General features: G+C 42.4%; 2 protein-coding genes across 3 annotated transcripts; both read right to left on the bottom strand.

Moving 5' to 3' along the window:
• Positions 1-3744: 3744 nt before the first annotated feature.
• Positions 3745-11187, bottom strand: LOC139372629 (histone H3-like centromeric protein A). 2 transcript variants are annotated; one of them, XM_071112403.1, is made up of 5 exons: positions 11104-11187; positions 7732-7912; positions 5892-6022; positions 5340-5414; positions 3745-4310 (listed from the first exon to the last, which is right to left on the bottom strand). In XM_071112403.1, exons 2-5 carry the CDS (start codon positions 7862-7864, stop codon positions 4182-4184), a joined length of 468 nt encoding a protein of 155 aa, XP_070968504.1. In that variant the 5' UTR covers positions 7865-7912; positions 11104-11187; the 3' UTR covers positions 3745-4181. The 2 variants fall into 2 exon arrangements, with proteins under 2 accessions (XP_070968504.1, XP_070968505.1); XM_071112404.1 differs by having other exon boundaries at positions 5892-6007.
• A 734-nt stretch (positions 11188-11921) lies between these two features.
• On the bottom strand, positions 11922-15104 carry LOC139372628 (proteasome subunit beta type-7-like). Its single transcript, XM_071112402.1, has 8 exons — positions 15040-15104; positions 13550-13643; positions 13348-13445; positions 13043-13183; positions 12684-12799; positions 12384-12442; positions 12144-12295; positions 11922-12030 (listed from the first exon to the last, which is right to left on the bottom strand). The coding sequence occupies exons 1-8, from the start codon at positions 15102-15104 to the stop codon at positions 11922-11924; spliced, it is 834 nt and encodes a 277-aa protein (XP_070968503.1).
• Between the last annotated feature and the right edge of the window lie 2770 nt (positions 15105-17874).

Here is a 17874-nt window from a genome sequence, read left to right as displayed (position 1 = left end):
AGTTCATAAATGGAATTAATCAAAATGTATTTAGGAATTCGTTGTTTTCTTAGGAACTTCGTAAATATCTTCTTATGTGGCATTGACATTTAGTGACATGCTTGAAACCAATAAATTAGCCTATGTGACAGGGATGATAAGATTTGGCCCACTATAATAAAGTGTTGATATTTCAATTTTATTAAATTGATTTTTTTGCTTTATGTCTTGAGAATAAAAATGTTTAGTTGGCTCGCTAACCCTTTACACACAAACAAAAAACTTTATTTTCACACATTATAGCCATCAGACTAACATTAGCTACTCTACATCAACCCACAAAAATGGATAAACAAGGAAAGCTCAATAAAAACTCCAGTAAACAAGAGCTTGAAGTGATGGTGGAGGAAATAGCAGCCAGGAAAAAGCCATGGAAGACCCATTTGTGACGAAGCTTTAACTTTGATGTCTGGAGATGTTTCTTCAATATATCCACATAATTTCCCTTCCTCGTGATGCCATCTATTTTGTGAAGTGCACCAGTCCCTCCTGCAGCAAAGAACCTCCACATCATGATGCTGCCACCCTCGTGCTTCACGGTTGGGATGGTGTTCTTCGGCTTGCAAGCTTCCCCCTTTTCCTCCGAACATAACGATAGTCATTATGGCCAAACAGTATTATTTTTGTTCCATCAGACCAGAGGACATTTCTCCAAAAAGTACGATCTTTGTCCCCATGTGCAGTTGCAAACCGAGGTCTGGCTTTTTTATGGAGGTTTTGGAGCAGTGGCTTCTTCCTTGCTGAGCGCTTTCAGGTTATGTCGATATAGGACTCGTTTTACTGTGGATATAGATACTTTTGTACCCGTTTCCTCCAGAATCTTCACAAGGTCCTTTGCTGTTGTTCTGGGATTGATTTGCACTTTTTGCATCAGTACGTTCATCTCTAGGAGACAGAACGCTTCTCCTTCCTGAGCGGTATGACGGCTACATGGTACCATGGTGTTTATACTTGCGTACTATTGTTTGTACAGATGACCGTGGTACCTTCAGGCGTTTGGAAATTGGTCCCACAGATGAACCAGACTTGTGGGGGGCTACAATTTTTTTCCCGAGGTCTTGGTAGATTTCATTTGATTTTCCCATGATGTCAAGCAGAGGCGCTGAGTTTGAAGGTAGGCCTTGAAATACATCCACAGGTACACCTCCAATTGACTCAAATTATGTCAATTAGCCTTTCAGAAGCTTCTAAAGCCATTACCTAATTTTCTGGAATTTTTCAAGCTGTTTAAAGGCACAGTCAACTTAGTGTATGTAAACTTCTGACCCACTGGAATTGTGATCCAGTGAATTATCAGTGAAATAATCTGTCTAAACAATTTTGGGAAAAATGACTTGTCATGCACAAAGTAGATGTCCTAACCGACTTGCCAAAACTATACTTTGTTATCAAGAAATGTGTGGAGTGGTTCAAAAACTAGTTTTAATGACTCCAATCTAAGTGTATGTAAACTTCCGACTTCAACTGTATACATCCATTACTTAATATAGACCATTTATTAAAGTACAAAGACTGTCATATTTGGGGTGGGGTTGGGTTATTTAATCTTGCACACACACATTTCCTGGCACTTACTGTGTACAATATAATCACAAACACCCATACATCTTGTTATTGATTACTGCTTTGTTGGGTTTAGAGCTTGCAAGAAAGGCATTTCACTGTACTTGTGCACATGACATTAAAACTTGAAATTCTAAACTACGTGCACATACTGATATCATAACAACCATGGCAAACTGTGGAACAAAACAAGGAGTCACGAGGAATAATCATAAAATGCTTACATTTACCATAGCATTATTATATATTTAACAAAAATAAACTCAATATGCAACAATTTAAGCAATTTTACAGAGTTACAGTTCAGGAAATCAGTCAATTTAAATAAATTGGGCCCTAATCTATGGATTTCCCCACTGGCCAGGCCCAGCCAATCAGAATGAGTTTTTCCCCCACAAAGGGGCTTTATAACAGATACATGTTGCGTTTATATTTTTTGTTCAGTGTAACTAAAAAGTCCATCAGTTTACAGGTCACAGAGTTTTACCATCAACATGCCTAACATTAATATGGTTGATGTACCCTGACATAATTCCCTTCTCTACCTAATCCAGACTCTCCAAACTCATATGTCATCAAAGGGGAGAGCCTTGGGCACCCTGGGAATTGTAGTCCCGGAAGATGGAGTCCTTAAAGCCTGTTGATTGGTTGGTGGTGCTTTGGGGGGCAGGTTACTGAGAGGGGCAGTGAGCAGAGCTCCAGTTGGTCGATGGTGCTGGTCTGAAAGGACTATCAAAATGTAAACATATTTGGTCAAGAATCAATCCAATTCCCGAATTTGTTTATTTACAAAAAAATTCAGATACAATGTCTGTTTAGGAATGTTAATAAAACATATTTGATCGCTCACAAACCTGGGGCATATGCTATTATATAGTCCCCTTCTACAGGAGTGTATGGGTTTTAGCCAACTCCTTTGACTATTGGCTGTCAGAAACGTCTGGGACCAGGCTACAGACAAACATAATTGGTTCCAGCTAGCTGGGGCTTACACTGGCTGTGGAATTCTCCTCTCCTGACTGGCTGCTCCCTTGGTTCACAGACCCCTCCCCCTTGTCACCATGGAAGCCGCCATACAATAAGCCCTCCAGGGTGCTGCTCTAATGACAGAGGGGAAAAAGAGGGATGTGGATCACATCAAATAACAATAAGACATTTAAAGAGTTCTTGTTTATTCACTTCACAACTTTATTAAGTCGATTTCTAACACTATCCTTGCAGTGGATACTTCCATCTCCAATCCTAAAATGCACCTTTAACAAACATGTACAATACATGCAAGTAAACAACATGGAATAAGAATATATTGCTCTTAACATTGCTAGTCAATGAATTGGCTTGACTAGACTCAAGAGCATAAAATTGTCTTACCTGACGTGTCGATGGCCCGAAAGAATGCACCTATTTTGGACCCATGAATAATATCCCCTTTAAAATGCATTAATGTACATTATGGCACTTGAATAAACAGTACTATTCTCTGTCCATGTGAATACATGAACACCTTCTCTTTGACTCAAAAAATCCTCGCCATTAAAAGGGATCCTACGCAGAAAGTGTTCCCACTTGTCTGTAGTCGTTCAACTGCTGTGCCGTTTAAACATCTAACTCTAAATGTTGCCCGGTGTGTTTCGCGGTCACAAGTGATGCCCTAGCACACATGTAAACAGGACCTGAAGCTGTTCCAGGCAGGTGTGAGATAATCTGATTGGCTGCCTGCTGGGAAAGCAGGTAGATCAGGGGCCAGGAGGCAGCAGAAAGCTGTCCCAAGAGACCAATTAAAAAAGGGAGAGCCAAAAGGGGCATCTGGCAACACCACACCATCAGATGAAAATACAATGAGAAAAAAGGCGGTGGATGAAACCACATGCACACAAACACCACAGAGACATGTTAAAATTGGGCATGATAAATAACAGGTTGATGAAAGAAACTAATGTCCAGGTTATAAGGAATGGATCTGTAGTGCTACAATAGCTGTATGGGTCACCAACCTTCATTACAGAAATGTGTCATTAGCAGGTTGTCCATAGACATCATATAATCCACTACATGTAATTCTATGATTTTATCCCTGCACATATGAAACAGGGGTATACAAATGTGAGCCATTTCAAATTGTTTTTGTACCGAATAAAAACATTTATTTAAATCAAACATGAAAACAATTGATCTATATTATTTACAGAAAATCTAATATTTTACAGATTTTACCAGTATACTAACTTGGCTTAGGTACCATGAGGTCCAAAACACAGATGAACTAAAGCAGTATACCCAACAGTGTTTTCCTTTCACAATGTACAAAAAAATACATGTTTCTAAATGCAAAACATTGGTCAATAGTCTTTGCCTGAGTTAGCATGTTGTTATAGAATATACTGAGGTTATAACTGGCATGAACATAATGCATGTGTGTTTGGGGCAAATTAGGTCCACTAATGCTTTGCATCAAAACATAGCATTGTTAGGTCCTCAACACCCCATGGTCCATGGTCACCTTGGCTGGGCTTGAGTGACAAGAAGAAGAGAGGCTACAACAGACCTCATCCCAAGCCAAACTGCTCATCTGAGCATTCTCAGAGGTCATCCACTCCTCGAATTCGCCGGGCAAGCTGAATGTCACGGGGGAACAGCGTTACACGCTTGGCGTGGATTGTACACAGGTAGGCGTCGGAAAACAGTAAAACAAGGAAAGCCTCTGCAGCCTGGAAGATAAATAATGGTGTCAAACAATGACCAGCAAATATATTGACAACACCATTAATAGGGATACAAAAAAAGCAGAGGGGATTTTGTAAAAAATAAATAATAATGTGTACTATGATGTTGTTATAATCATTTTAAACTGTAAGAAGGGTTTAGAGCAGGGGTCTCCAACATGTCGATTGCGAGCTACCTGTAGCTGCAATTTTCACGTGTTCTACCATAAACTGTCAAAAACAAATCTCACAAGTATCAGACACCGCAAACTCCCAGATATTATTTAACCAATGCAACATTGACATTATCCCACCCCTGGTTAGCCACTATTTGCTTCAAAAGCCAAACTTAACACAATATATGCCAATTCATTTCCAGCAATATTGCCCCTTGTCTATCAGTCCATGTGTAGCCACTGCCAGTTGATGTGATAACCGTCTTGCAGGTTGACAGAAATACTTTCCCCAAAACCTTCTCAAGTGAATGTTAACTGCAAAGTAGGCTTACCTGGCAGAAGTATATGATGAGAAATTATATAATTTATTTGTTATTTACAAACTTTGCCATGAAATAGGCAGCAGCAGTACAGAAACATCACTAGATTTGCATTTAAAAAGGGCCAGATGTGCAATTAAAGGGGAATTACACACAAATCCAGATACCAACAACAAAACTTTGGCTCCTGATGTGATGTAAACATTGACTCAGAACATAATTTAAAAAATACATCTTAAAACAGTCAAATTAAAACAGAAAATTCATCTGATTTTATAGTGCCCGCACTTGAGTTTTATTTAACAGATTTTTTGCGGTATATTGACAGAAAACACTGCACACTATTTTCTCTTGTACACTCAGGAGCTGGGGAAGAGTGGCAGGGGAGAGAATAATGTGCTTGTTCGAAAGCTGGAGAAAAATGTGTAGCTTGTTTCATTTGAATAAAGTAGCTCACATGCTAGAAAATGATGGAGACCCCTGGTTGAGTATTGATATAACAGTTATTCAAATAAGCACAGGAGTGGGAAGCAACATACCTCCTGCAAGGCCAGAAGAGCGTTCACCTGCCATCTCATGAAGTCCCTGGTATAAGTATGGCACACCTCCCGAACCTGCGTAGACAACCTGAGTAAACAACCTTGCAATTTGCTGCTGTGGCAATTCTGTCATTTTGCAATGATTTTGTCCAACTTGTCAAGAAAATGCACTGACAAGGGAATGTTTGGTGACATGTGGCTTAACTGGTCGAAATTGCAAACCCCCTTATTGTAGTGCAGTGATTGGTCAGTTGTGTGAGATAATATTGCGATGATTTGACTGTTGTATGCGGTAATAGTATGGTGATTGGTCAAATATGCAAGCTCTCGGATAATATGAGGGAATTGTTGATTTTGCAACCCAAAAAAGGGTAAAATTCACAGGGCTAACTATGTATTATCAACAAGTAATGTATTGTCAGACAGTGGCAGCATGCATCTAAGAATGTAAGGTGACTATAGACAAAATGGTGGTTGTAAAATCGGTTTGCAGGATCCATGTGCTAACCAACCTCTACCAGACAAGAAAGGACAGAACCAGGGGTATCGTACCAGACGTGCAAACGGTGCCTTGCGCAAAAGCAAGTCAGTGCTCTTCTGGTACTTGCGAATTTCCATCAGAGCTCGGGTGCCAGGGCGAAACCTTCTATTTTTTCGCGGGGGGGGATCTGGAACAGCAGAGGCTAGAGGGACCCAGATCATCTTTAAACAATGAGAACAGAACCTTATAATATTTCTTCATTGCAACACTTTCAACTAGTGGTCACATACAGTGCATTCATAAAGTATTCAGACCCCGTCCCTTTTCCCACATTTAGTTAGGTTACAGCTTTTTTTTATTCTCAATCTACACACAATAACCATACTGTCAAAGCAAAACTTGTTTTTTTAATACCTGCAAATCTACTAAAAATAAAAAGCAAAAATACCTTATTTGCATAAGTATTCAGACCCTTATGCTATGAGACACGAAATTGAGCTCAAGTGCATCCTGTTTCCTTTGATCATCCTTGAGATGTTTCTACAACTTGATTGGAATCCACCTGTGGTAAATTGTGATATATTCAATTGATTGGACATGATTTGGAAAGGTACACACCTGTCTATATAAAGGCCCCACGGTTGACGGTGCATGTCAGAGCAAAAACCAAGCCATGAGCTCGAAGGAATTGTGTGTAGAGCTCCGAGACAGGATTGTGTCGAGGCACGGATCTGAGGAAGGGTACCAAAACATGCCTGCAGCAATTGAAGCAACATTCTTAAATGGAAGAAGTTTGGAACCACCAAGACTCTTCCTAACGCTGGCTGTCCGGCCAAACTGAGCAATCGGGGGAGAAGGGCCTTGGTCAGGGAAGTGACCAAGAACCCGATGGTCACTATGACACGAGCTCCAGAGTTCCTCTGTGGAGATGGGGGAACCTTCCAGAAGGACAACAATGTCTGCAGCACTCCACCAATCACGCCTTTATGGTAGAGTGGCCAGATGGAAGCCACTCCTCAGTAAAAGGCACATGACAGCACACTTGGAGTTTGCCTAAAGGCACCTAAAGAACTCTCAGACCATGAGAAACAAGATTCTTTGGACTGCTGAAACCAAGATTTAACTCTTTGACCTGAATGCCAAGCATCACGTCTGGAAGAAACCCAGCACCATCCCTAGGGTGAAGCATGGTGGTGGCAGCATTATGAGGTGGGGATGTTTTTCAGCGGCAGGGACTGGGAAGCTAGTCTGTATCGAGGGAAAGATGAACTGAGCACAGTACAGAAAGATCCTTGATGAAAACCTGCTCCAGAGCGCTCAGGACCTCAGACTGGGGGCGAAGGTTCAACTTCCAACGGGACAACGCAGGAGTGGCTTCGGGACAAGGCTCTGAATGTCCTTGAGTGGGTCAGCCAGAGCCCGGACTTGAACATCTCTGGAGAGACCTGAACATAGCTGCGCAGCGACGCTCCCCATCCAACCTGAAAGAGCTTGAGAAGGATCTGCAGAGAAGAATGGGAGAAACTCCCCAAATACTGGTGTGCCAAGCTTGTAGCGTCATACCCAAGAAGACCAAAGGCTGTAATCACTGCCAAAGGTGATTCAACAAAGTACTGAGGGGGGGAATACTTGTGTAAATGTATTATTTCAGTTATTTTTATTTAATACATTTGATAACATTTCTAAAAAGCTGTTTTTGCTTTGTCATTATGGGGTATTGTGTGTTGATTGATCATGGATAAAAAATAAAAAATAAACATTTAGAATAAGGCTGTAACGTAACAAAATGTAGAAAAGTCATGGTCTGAATACTTTCCAAATGCACTGTACATAGCTAAACAAAAACAGTTTGCTTCAGTTTAAGCATTGAGAAGCCATGAGTCCAACCCACATTCCCCCTATTCTCCTCACCCGATGGTCCACTCAGCCGTGGTGCCTTTGCCTTTGATGTTGAAGCAGTCGCGGTGGAGGCTGGAGGCCGACGCTTGGGTACCGCACCCTTGCGCCGGCTTGCAGAAGAACTGTCAGGATCGTGACGAGGCATCCTCCAATACTAGTTCACAAAACAGCGTCAATGAAGCCAGACTGTTGCCTGATAGTGAAGAGGAGATAGAGAAAAGTAAATGCGTTGTGACTGGCTCCAGTATTGACCATATAGGTTTAAATGGTCTTCGTCATTAATCTTGCATAACACACACACACACACACAGCCCTGTTAGCCATATGGTGTATATTGGAAAAGAAAAGAAGAAGAATAGAAAGGGTTGGACTCAAAATGCATACTGAAAAAATAAAAAAACTCCTCTGCTGACATAGGTGTCAAACTCATTCCACAGAGGTCCTGAGTATCTACTCGTTTTTGTTATTCCCTTTCAAAATGGTGTCCAATTTAAACCTAGACAACCAGGTGAGGGTAGTTCCTAACTAATTAATGAACTTAATTGATTAATCAAGTACAAGGGTTGAGTGAAAACCCACAGACACTCAGCCCTCCATGGAATGAATGAGTGGAGGGGTTCAATTAAGCTCGAGCGGGGCTGGCTGGTAGGCGTGTTTTACACCGGATGAGCCAGGTGCCCCTCTGTCCGACAGCGAATTCGGTTCAAAACCAAAGTGACATAATTATGCATGTGTAATAATACATTTTATATAGCGCTTTTCAGTACAAAGGGGGCGGCAGGTAGCCTCGTGGTTAGAGCGTTGGGCCAGTAACTGAAAGGTTGCTAGATTGAATCCCCGAGCTCACAAGGCAAAAATCTGTCGTTTTGCCCCTGAACAACGCAGTTAACCCACTTCCTAGGCCATCATTGTAAATAAGAATTTGTTCTTAACTGACTTGCCTAGTTAAATAAAGGTTAAATAAAACAAACAAAAAAACAGTAGAATCTCAAAGTCACTTAAAAAACAACATGTGTCAGTTCTTGGGTGATGGTCTTCAACAGCATTAGATGATAAGCAGTTCGGAAAAGTAGTATCTTGAGCGGATGGAGCAGCCAGGGAGGTAGGTAGAAACATCTGACAAACAGGCCACGGAGCTCTTCAGCGGGCACATTGTTGTCTTTGATGTTCACAGCTCCTTCTCCGTAGGCAAGCTGGATAGTCCGTTACTGAAATGTAGCACCCACCTGGGTGATGCTTCAGCGACTGTAAAAGCGGCAGAATAACCACTACTCCCCAGCAGTAGTCTGGAAAAGCCCCCTACGAGGCGAGCCTCTGCATCTCCTCACACCGCTGTCCACTTCCCTCTAAGAACCGGGGCAGTTGGCCAAAATTCTGATGCTGTTGATGCATCATTAAAATCACACTATATTAGCTAGCCAAGCCAAAACAAGTTATCAAAAACAAAGAAGGTTTGAAATATGCAGTAAAACAACATGTAAAAACATTTACCATATTTACTGAGCTCTCTGCCTTGGCTACTTCAGCGCGCCATGACAAACACTGAATTATTGTAGTAGGATTCTTTACTCACATGCAAAAGTCATTGCCTTCCCAATTATTCCCAATTATTATATATATATTTTTAAATTCAAACATGTATGGAAAATAGATATACGTTTCTGGACGATGCACCATGGTACCTTGTTGACATTAACGAGCAGCGCAGATTACTTTTATATTTTTTTTAACTAGGCAGGTCAGTTAAGAACAAATTCTTATTTGTAATGACGGCCTAGGAACAGTGGGTTAACTGCCTGTTCAGGGGTAGAACGACAGATTTGTACCTTGTCAGCTCGGGGGTTTAAACTTGCATCCTTCTGGTTACTGGTCCAATGCTCTAACCACTAGGCTACCCTGCAGCCCCAATAAGGGTGCTCCTCCCTCCCCGCTTTTGCCGGTGACGTGACGGGCCATAGCCCAGGGTACCCCGGGCCAGATTAATCAAACCCCTCAGTGACGCGAGGGGTTAGGTTGGGTTCAGGGTAGGATTGTCTCAAGGGTCCCACTTAGTATCTACCATGGTCTGGTAACTCTGGCTGTCTCATGTTAGGCTCAGGCATGACATTGTGGGGTCACATTCAGGGGGGGTGTTCTGATAGGTGCCACGTTCTTCACTACACCTGAACGTTCTGAAGATATGCAATCTGTTATACATAAAACATTATACAACGGATGGGACTAATCCTGGATGCTGATTGGTTAAAACCTCATTCCAACCAGTGTCTGTTCCACAAGTTACCACCAGCTAAAGCTGACATTTAAATGCATATTTAATCTGTTCCATCTCACTGCACAATCTCATCAGCCCAGCCAGGCAATTTATAAACTTGATCTCCACTATAAAAAGCATCTAGACATTATCTCCCATTTCTGTTAGACTAGCATTTGATTTAACAGCAGAGGTTTTATAAACCTTGCTGTCAGTGTCTCCGACATTTGCAAAACTGTTCAATATTTAAATTCGATATTCAGTTGTCACTAATGAAAATGTTGGGACGAGACAGTCAGCTTTTATAACTATTTAGGATATAGACAAAGAAATGTATACAGAAAACAGTTCAAACTAAAAGGCTGTATTTCCAGTTTGAAATGATTGTCGTAGCTGTGTTGTTGGCTTGCTCCTCAGTATAGTGTCCTGACAAGAGATGCGAAATCGTGCATCATTAGCTCATTCTTATGGACCTACTGCTAGAAAACAGATTAGACAAACGCAGCTAATTTGCTGTTATTCTGGCTGCAATGTTTGACATGACTAAATTAGTCGTAGTTGTAGGCTAGCTAGCATGCAAGGGATACGAACGTTGGAAGCCGGTACGGAACATTTTGAACTAACTACTGGGTCACGTCCATATAGATACAGAACAAAAAGACTCAACGACTGGCTCGCGTCTCTGAAAACCAAACCGATAGTAGGAACGATCCGCGACTTGACTATATATCGTGGAAGTATGAGTGCATTCATCAAAATAACCTTTGGGCATTATCACTTAACGTTAAGTATCTGAACGTTCTGTAACGTTGCAGCGTCCTGAACATGCCTCTGAACTCAACCAGGGCCAAACTGGAAACAATGCAAACCCGCATTCACTCAAAAGGTAACAAGCAGATAGTTAGCCAACTCGCCCCAAGGTACTTACATTAACTAGTTCTCTAGTTCGCATCGGGTTGAACCCATATAATTGTAAATCAAGAATTAAAAACCGGTAACTGGAACGTTCATTTTAGGGAGGTAAGTTAGCTAATTTAGTAGATGCAAAGCTCTATGAAGAACTAGCATGCCACCGCTAACTAAGCAAACCATAAAGCTAACAACTTTTGAACGTGTCGAAATTCCACACTTACCAGCCGATACAAATCTTATGCGAAGAGCTTTTTGTCAACAATGCACCAAAGACTAAACTTCTCTCTGAACCAATGTGACCGAAATTCAAACGACGCTCCTTGGTATCCGTCTCCTCGCAGAGCCAATGAGATGTGTCGATGAGTGTATGAAAACGCCTTGTTTACCGTTACTCCAATGGGTGGTGTTAGAGAAAGTGGAGCTGCATGTTTATTGGACAAGTCAGTCAGCTCGAGCATGTGATTTAACATGGCATTAACGTACAGTCACAGATACAACAATAAGCCAGATATTTCACCGGATGAATAAATGTGAAGCCTCGGTTGGTTATAAAAATATGTTACACTAGTAACAGCATATCTAGCAGTAGTATGTCATACTCAAGTAATATAACAAAGTAGCTTTGTAATAGTAAAAACAATTATACAGACAAAATCAACAGATTCAGGTGTGGGGTTATCATAGTGACTGCTGTACTATTGCATGCATGTTCTGGTAGAAACAGGGCTGCCCAACCCTCTTCCTGGAGATCTACTGTCCTGTAGGTTCAGTCCAACCCTAATTTAGCATATCTGATTCAACTAGTTATGGTCTTGTTGAGCAGCTAATTAAATTAGGGTTGGACTGAACCCACAGGACTGTAGATCTCCCGGAAGAAGGTTGGGCAGCCCTGTGCTAATAGGTTTAATAAAAACATCTAAATGCATTAATTGTATTTTGGTAGTAAGTACCAGTCAGGATTTAGAATCAAAGTAGACATTTTTACTATTTTAGTTTTGGAATTCATGTTGGTTTGATAAAACCTGTAGCAGCATAGATTTTACTGAGTGTCCATAAGCTGAATTGATTCATCAACAATGTCCAGAGGCAGGGGTGTGACAGTCTTTGTTAAAACTGCAGTGGTGCCAGGCTTGTACGTGTACTGTCCTCTGGAAATGGGCAAAGAGAAAGAAAAAAAATATGATTATTCATAATGGGAATTACTAAGTAATAATCACACAATTGTGTTGGTTGTAGCCCAGTAGAAACTTTGATGGCTCACTTTTTCCCCTTCTGGGCTGGTTGGTCATAGCCCCTAAGGTACTGAACCCCTGCATGAGTGATGACACACAGGTCCACATTACTGCCAGAGCCTAAGTCACAGAAAATCCCAGCAGCAATTGCATCTCGCACCAGCTTTTTAGCCTCTTCTAGCTGAGCAAGAGACAGATAAGGCAGGTAAGACAGGTGAGCGACACATTGTATGAAATGAACTGTTCAATAAAAATTAACTGCATCTCACATCCAGGTTTGGTCTGTATCTGTCTTCAAAGATAGAAATAGCTGCACCTGCTCCTGAACCTGCAAATACAACGGCAGAACTGTTACCTTTTTCTAATGTTTCAATATTCAATCAAACTTAGCATTAGAAGCTCTTCCCACAGCCCAGCTGAATTAGTTGATGGCAGATGATTACCAAAGACAAACAATACAGGCATCCATCTGATTATGCTGGACTGAAACACAAGGACATGGTGCAAAAAAAAGTCTCAATCGCTGACAAAGTCAAGCATTGACTAGATAAACAAATGGAGATCAATACCCATAGTAAGGAATGGTAGTTTGTCATAGGAGCCGTGTGGGTAGACACTGTAGAGGTGAGCACCAGTCACATCCACACCTCCAACAATCAGAGAGGAGCCAATATGTCCCTGGTACCTGGAATGGAAGCATTGCAGAAGCCACAATTCAGGTGTAGAGAGCTACAATGTAATAGCATCATCAATGTGTGATAAAATTGTAATCAAGTGAGGGATTTGATATTGAAGGCACTATTGTGGTATTGGTGTCTATTATGGCCTGGAAAGTAACTAGATTGTCAGCATTCAAACAATGTTATGAGAATGGCCACTGTAGAGGTCTTATTTTCCCATCGTCACAGACTCATTCATGCTCACTCACCTGAAGAGCATCTGTTTCAGTTGTCGGGTAACCGTGACAACAAGGGGAGGACGTCCTGTGCTGAGTGAGTGTAGCTCCACATTGGATGACATCATCTGAGTGGTGACTTCTGCATCTGCAGCCACACCTGCGCCACAACAGCTACAAGAAAAATTGAGATTAGTGGGTGAAACATGGTGGTTCAAATAGACTTAGACAAAATCCCCAGTCTGTGCATGTCATTGTACAGGGGCTGATGCTCAACTACATATGGGTTACACAAGCAACACTTATACTGTACAAGGTCTATTCTTTTTGGTACTTACTAGATGTTGGGTGCAATGTAGTGGATCTTCATGCAATTCTTGTCAGCTACCACCATGTCATCAGTGGTTCTTGTGTCAGCTCCAAGTATCACCCCATCCTGTGGAGGGAGGAAACGCAAACTATAATCATACTTTGTGCTGAGCTCAATCTTGAGACCCCTACATCACAGTAAACGGAAAATGTGTAATGACTGATTCTCACCTTGAATACTATGCCAGCGATGGTGGTTCCAGTCTTCCTTGCCTTAGGAGAACTGTAACCAAGCTCTGACAAATTCCCCTCCAACACAGCATTTCTGCAAAGTGAGAACTTGTTATTATGCAATGTTGGGTATATTTAGAGAAGCTGGCTTCGTGTTGGCCTTAGCAGAGCCCGGCCGATCACTGGGGCCAAGCTTCCTGCCACCCAGGACCTATATACACAAGGCGGTGTCAGAGGAAGGCCCTAAACATTGTCAAAGACTCCGGCCACCCTACTCAGACTTCTCTGCTACCGCACGGCAAGCGGTACCTTAGTGCCAAGTCTAGGTCCAAAATGCTCCTTAACAGCTTCTGCCACCAAGCCATAAGAATGCCGAACAGTACTATTTTCACCCCCCCCCCCCTTTTTTTAACGCTGCTGCTACTTGCTGTTTTATCTATGCATAGTCACTTTACCCCTACATACATGTACATATTGGCTCAATTACCTCAACTAACCTGTTAGCATCACACAGACTCAGTACCCCATGTATATAGCCTGGATATTTTGCATTACTTAAAAAAAAACTTTATCGGGCCTCCCCAAAAAAATAAAATTGGGCTATAAACCTAAGCCTACAAAAACCAGAAATTAGTCAGGAAATCTTCCTCTGCTAAAACTATTTACATGGTAACAATGTAGGCCTACAGTAATTATCCTGTTTTAAACTACGATAGTGTTAATTATTTTTCTGCAGGTTCACAATTTTACAAAAGCAGACAAATTGAATAAAATTAAAGGACAATTCTGCCACTTTTCAACCTCAATCTCCTCCAGCACCAAACCTGTCTACAAAAAAAATGGTTATTGGTCACACATACATTTAGCAGATGTAGTGAAATGCTTTTGTATAAACAGTGTGTTTCTATGATCTGTGGTTAAAAAGATAAAGGTTCTAAAATGGTTTCATCACAGGGTAGGATTAAAAGTAGTGATTTTCAAAACCTGCAACAAGGGAAGGTATTTTCTTGGTTTCCACATCCGTGAATCTCAGTGTTTGAAAATGTTTTTACTTGATGTCATCTGGTAGAACTTTATATATTTTTTTCTACAAAACATAGAAAATGTGCCCTTTTCACATATGTTAGCTCCTCCCACCAACCTCCTTTGGACTATAGGAGGGTGGGCATTATATTTGGTGGAATGGAATTTTTTTTTTGACCTGAGTCACACGTGGTTACCATATGTTTAATACCATTACAATCAGCCAGTCCTAGTATAGTTATTCCCAAAAGCTTCTGGTTGACATTGGTATTGTGCTGAGATAATGAAAAGTAGGTTGAAAAGAGGAGTTGCTCTTTATTTGTGCGCGAATTGGGTCTCGACCAATGTTATGGTCTTGACTCGAACCCCTGGCATCCACCTCAAGAACTGTCCCAATACATAATAAAACATGAGTTGCAGTAAATGTTACTCAAATTACCCTATGGACCACTAAGAAAGGAACTCACCTGCGAGTGTTCTCAAAGGAAAAACCAGCGCTTTGAAGTTGGGGAGGTCGAGAATTATGGAGCATCTTCAATCAAGCTGGGCGAACGAATCCACAACTCGAGAACCCTCAGGTGAAAGGAGAGCGTCTACTGCACTTCACTTTTCAGCCCCTTTTACTTTATTAAACGCTGTCACGGTAAACTGTCTCGGTTGGATGTGTCAGCGTTTCGTGGGGTGAACTTTCACTTTACATTTTAACACAGCCTCAGACGAATCAGAATACAGTATTGTCATGGCTAGAAGGTTACAGCTTTTGTCAAATTAACTTCAAAAGTAGATTTGTTTTTTTTTGCTAAGCCTTTCCCTAGCCTTAATCCTCCTAACCTGCTACGTTAATTATGCTAACCTGCTGCGTAAATTCTAATTTGCGGCAAAAAATCCAATCTGAAACTGTATCCCATCTTGTCAAAACAGAACAAATTGGATTCTCAATGGCTGGTTGGTTGATAGGAACGGGATCCTTGGGCGTCCCAATTCTGATGTCACCGTCCGTGTTTGGACGTCCCAATTCCATTAACGCGTCGAGTGCGCAAGCGTTGCAAAATAAGTTTCGGAATCCATGTTATTCAATTATTGCACCCACACTGCTCGAGCGTGTCAACGAGCGTCTGCGTTGCCAAGGGATAAAATATAACTCATTCCTATTTCTGATGCCGATTACGCTGCAAGTCCTGCCTCTCCTCCTCATTGGTTTATAGACGCAGGTACCCACATGACATCTCATTGGTTATACCCACGTGAAAATGGACAAATGACTGCAGGAGTGGCATTTAAAGGGGTGTAGCTCCGCCTCTTTCAGGTGGACGTGATTGTTCTTAACAAGCTTTGACGGAGGTGTGTGGCGACCAATGAGGGGAGGGCTCCCCTCCAGGTAGGCGGAGAGTGGGCGGGGTTTTGTACAATTAACCTTGACCTTTTTCCAAAAGGAGGACGGAGGAGAGAGGAAGCAGGAGGTGAGCCAATCTAATTGATTAAAGGCCAGCGACTCTTTCGTCCTTTCCACGTAAACTATATGACTGAGCCACATGACCACTGCATGCCGCACCACGTGCAATGAGAATGGAGGGCCAGTTGCACAGGGCGGGGTCGAGACCCAGGGTCTCGAGCTTGATGACGAGCTTGGAGGGCACTATGGTGTTAAATGCCGAGCTGTAGTCGATGAACAGAATTCTCACATAGGTATTCCTCTTGTCCAGATGGGTTAGGGCAGTGTGCAGTGTGGTTGAGATTGCATCGTCTGTGGACGATCCTATTTGGGCGGTAAGCAAATTGGAGTGGGTCTAGGGTGTCAGGTAGGGTGGAGGTGATATGGTCCTTGACTAGTCTCTCAAAGCACTTCATGATGACGGAAGTGAGTGCTACGGGGCGGTAGTTGTTTAGCTCAGTTACCTTAGCTTTCTTGGGTACAGGAACAATGGTGGCCCTCTTGAAGCATGTGGGAACAACAGACTGGGAACAACAGCCAGCTGGTCTGCGCATGCTCTGAGGGCGCGGCTGGGGATGCCGTCTGGGCCTGCAGCCTTGCGAGGGTTGACACGTTTAAATGTTTTCCTCACGTCGGCTGCAGTGAAGGAGAGTCCGCATGTTTTAGTTGCAGGCCGTGTCAGTGGCACTGTATTGTCCTCAAAGCGGGCAAAAAAGTTATTTAGTCTGCCTGGGAGCAAGACATCCTGGTCCGTGACGGGGCTAGTATTCTTTTTGTAATCCGTGATTGACTGTAGACCCTGCCACATACCTCTTGTGTCTGAGCCGTTGAATTGAGATTCTACTTTGTCTCTATACTGACGCTTAGCTTGTTTGATTGCCTTGCGGAGGGAATAGTTACACTGTTTGTATTCGGTCATGTTTCCGGTCACCTTGCCCTGATTAAAAGCAGTGGTTCGGGCTTTCAGTTTCACACGAATGCTGCCATCAATCCACGGTTTCTGGTTTGGGAATGTTTTAATCGTTGCTATGGGAACGACATCTTCAATGCACGTTCTAATGAACTCGCTCACCGAATCAGCGTATTCGTCAATGTTGTTGTCTGACGCAATACGAAACATATCCCAGTCCACGTGATGGAAGCAGTCTTGGAGTGTGGAATCAGATTGGTCGGACCAGCGTTGAACAGACCTCAGCGCGGGAGCTTCTTGTTTTAGTTTCTGTCTGTAGGCAGGGATCAACAAAATGGAGTCGTGGTCAGCTTTTCCGAAAGGAGGGCGGGGCAGGGCCTTATATGCGTCGCGGAAGTTAGAATAGCAGTGATCCAAGGTTTTTCCAGCCCTGGTTGCGCAATCGATATGCTGATAAAATTTAGGGAGTCTTGTTTTCAGATTAGCCTTGTTAAAATCCCCAGCTACAATGAATGCAGCCTCCGGATAAATGGATTCCAGTTTGCAAAGAGTCAAATAAAGTTCGTTCAGAGCCATCGATGTGTCTGCTTGGGGGGGAATATATACGGCTGTGATTATAATCAAAGAGAATTCCCTTGGTAGATAATGCGGTCGACATTTGATTGTGAGGAATTCTAAATCAGGTGAACAGAAGGACTTGAGTACCTGTATGTTGTTATGATCACACCACGTCACGTTAACCATGAAGCATACGCCCCCGCACCTCTTCTTACCAGAAAGATGTTTGTTTCTGTCTGCGCGATGCGTGGAAAACCCAGTTGGCTGCACCGACTCCGATAGCGTCTCTCCAGTGAGCCATGTTTCCGTGAAGCAAAGAACGTTACAGTCTCTGATGTCCCTCTGGAATGCTACCCTTGCTCAGATTTCATCAACCTTGTTGTCAAGAGACTGGACATTGGC

This window comes from Oncorhynchus clarkii, chromosome 18, assembly GCF_045791955.1.
Source record: "Oncorhynchus clarkii lewisi isolate Uvic-CL-2024 chromosome 18, UVic_Ocla_1.0, whole genome shotgun sequence".
NCBI classification, from domain to species: Eukaryota; Metazoa; Chordata; class Actinopteri; order Salmoniformes; family Salmonidae; genus Oncorhynchus; species Oncorhynchus clarkii.
This window is presented reverse-complemented; position numbering and strand designations above follow the sequence as displayed.

Bases quoted from the DNA above. Each gene is read 5' to 3' on its own strand.
- LOC139372629 (XM_071112403.1), bottom strand. From the start codon at position 7,864: ATGCCTCGTCACGATCCTGACAGTTCTTCTGCAAGCCGGCGCAAGGGT. The intron at 6,023-7,731 runs GTGAGGAGAATA...GGGTCCCTCTAG, and splicing joins ACGGCTGAGTGGACCATCGG to CCTCTGCTGTTCCAGATCCC. The intron at 4,311-5,339 runs GTATGTTGCTTC...TTTATCTTCCAG, and splicing joins CTCTTCTGGCCTTGCAGGAG to GCTGCAGAGGCTTTCCTTGT.
- LOC139372628 (XM_071112402.1), bottom strand. From the start codon at position 15,104: ATGCTCCATAATTCTCGACCTCCCCAACTTCAAAGCGCTGGTTTTTCC. The intron at 12,800-13,042 runs GTGAGTGAGCAT...CTTCCATTCCAG, and splicing joins CTGAAACAGATGCTCTTCAG to GTACCAGGGACATATTGGCT. The intron at 12,296-12,383 runs GTGAGATGCAGT...TCTCTTGCTCAG, and splicing joins GATACAGACCAAACCTGGAT to CTAGAAGAGGCTAAAAAGCT.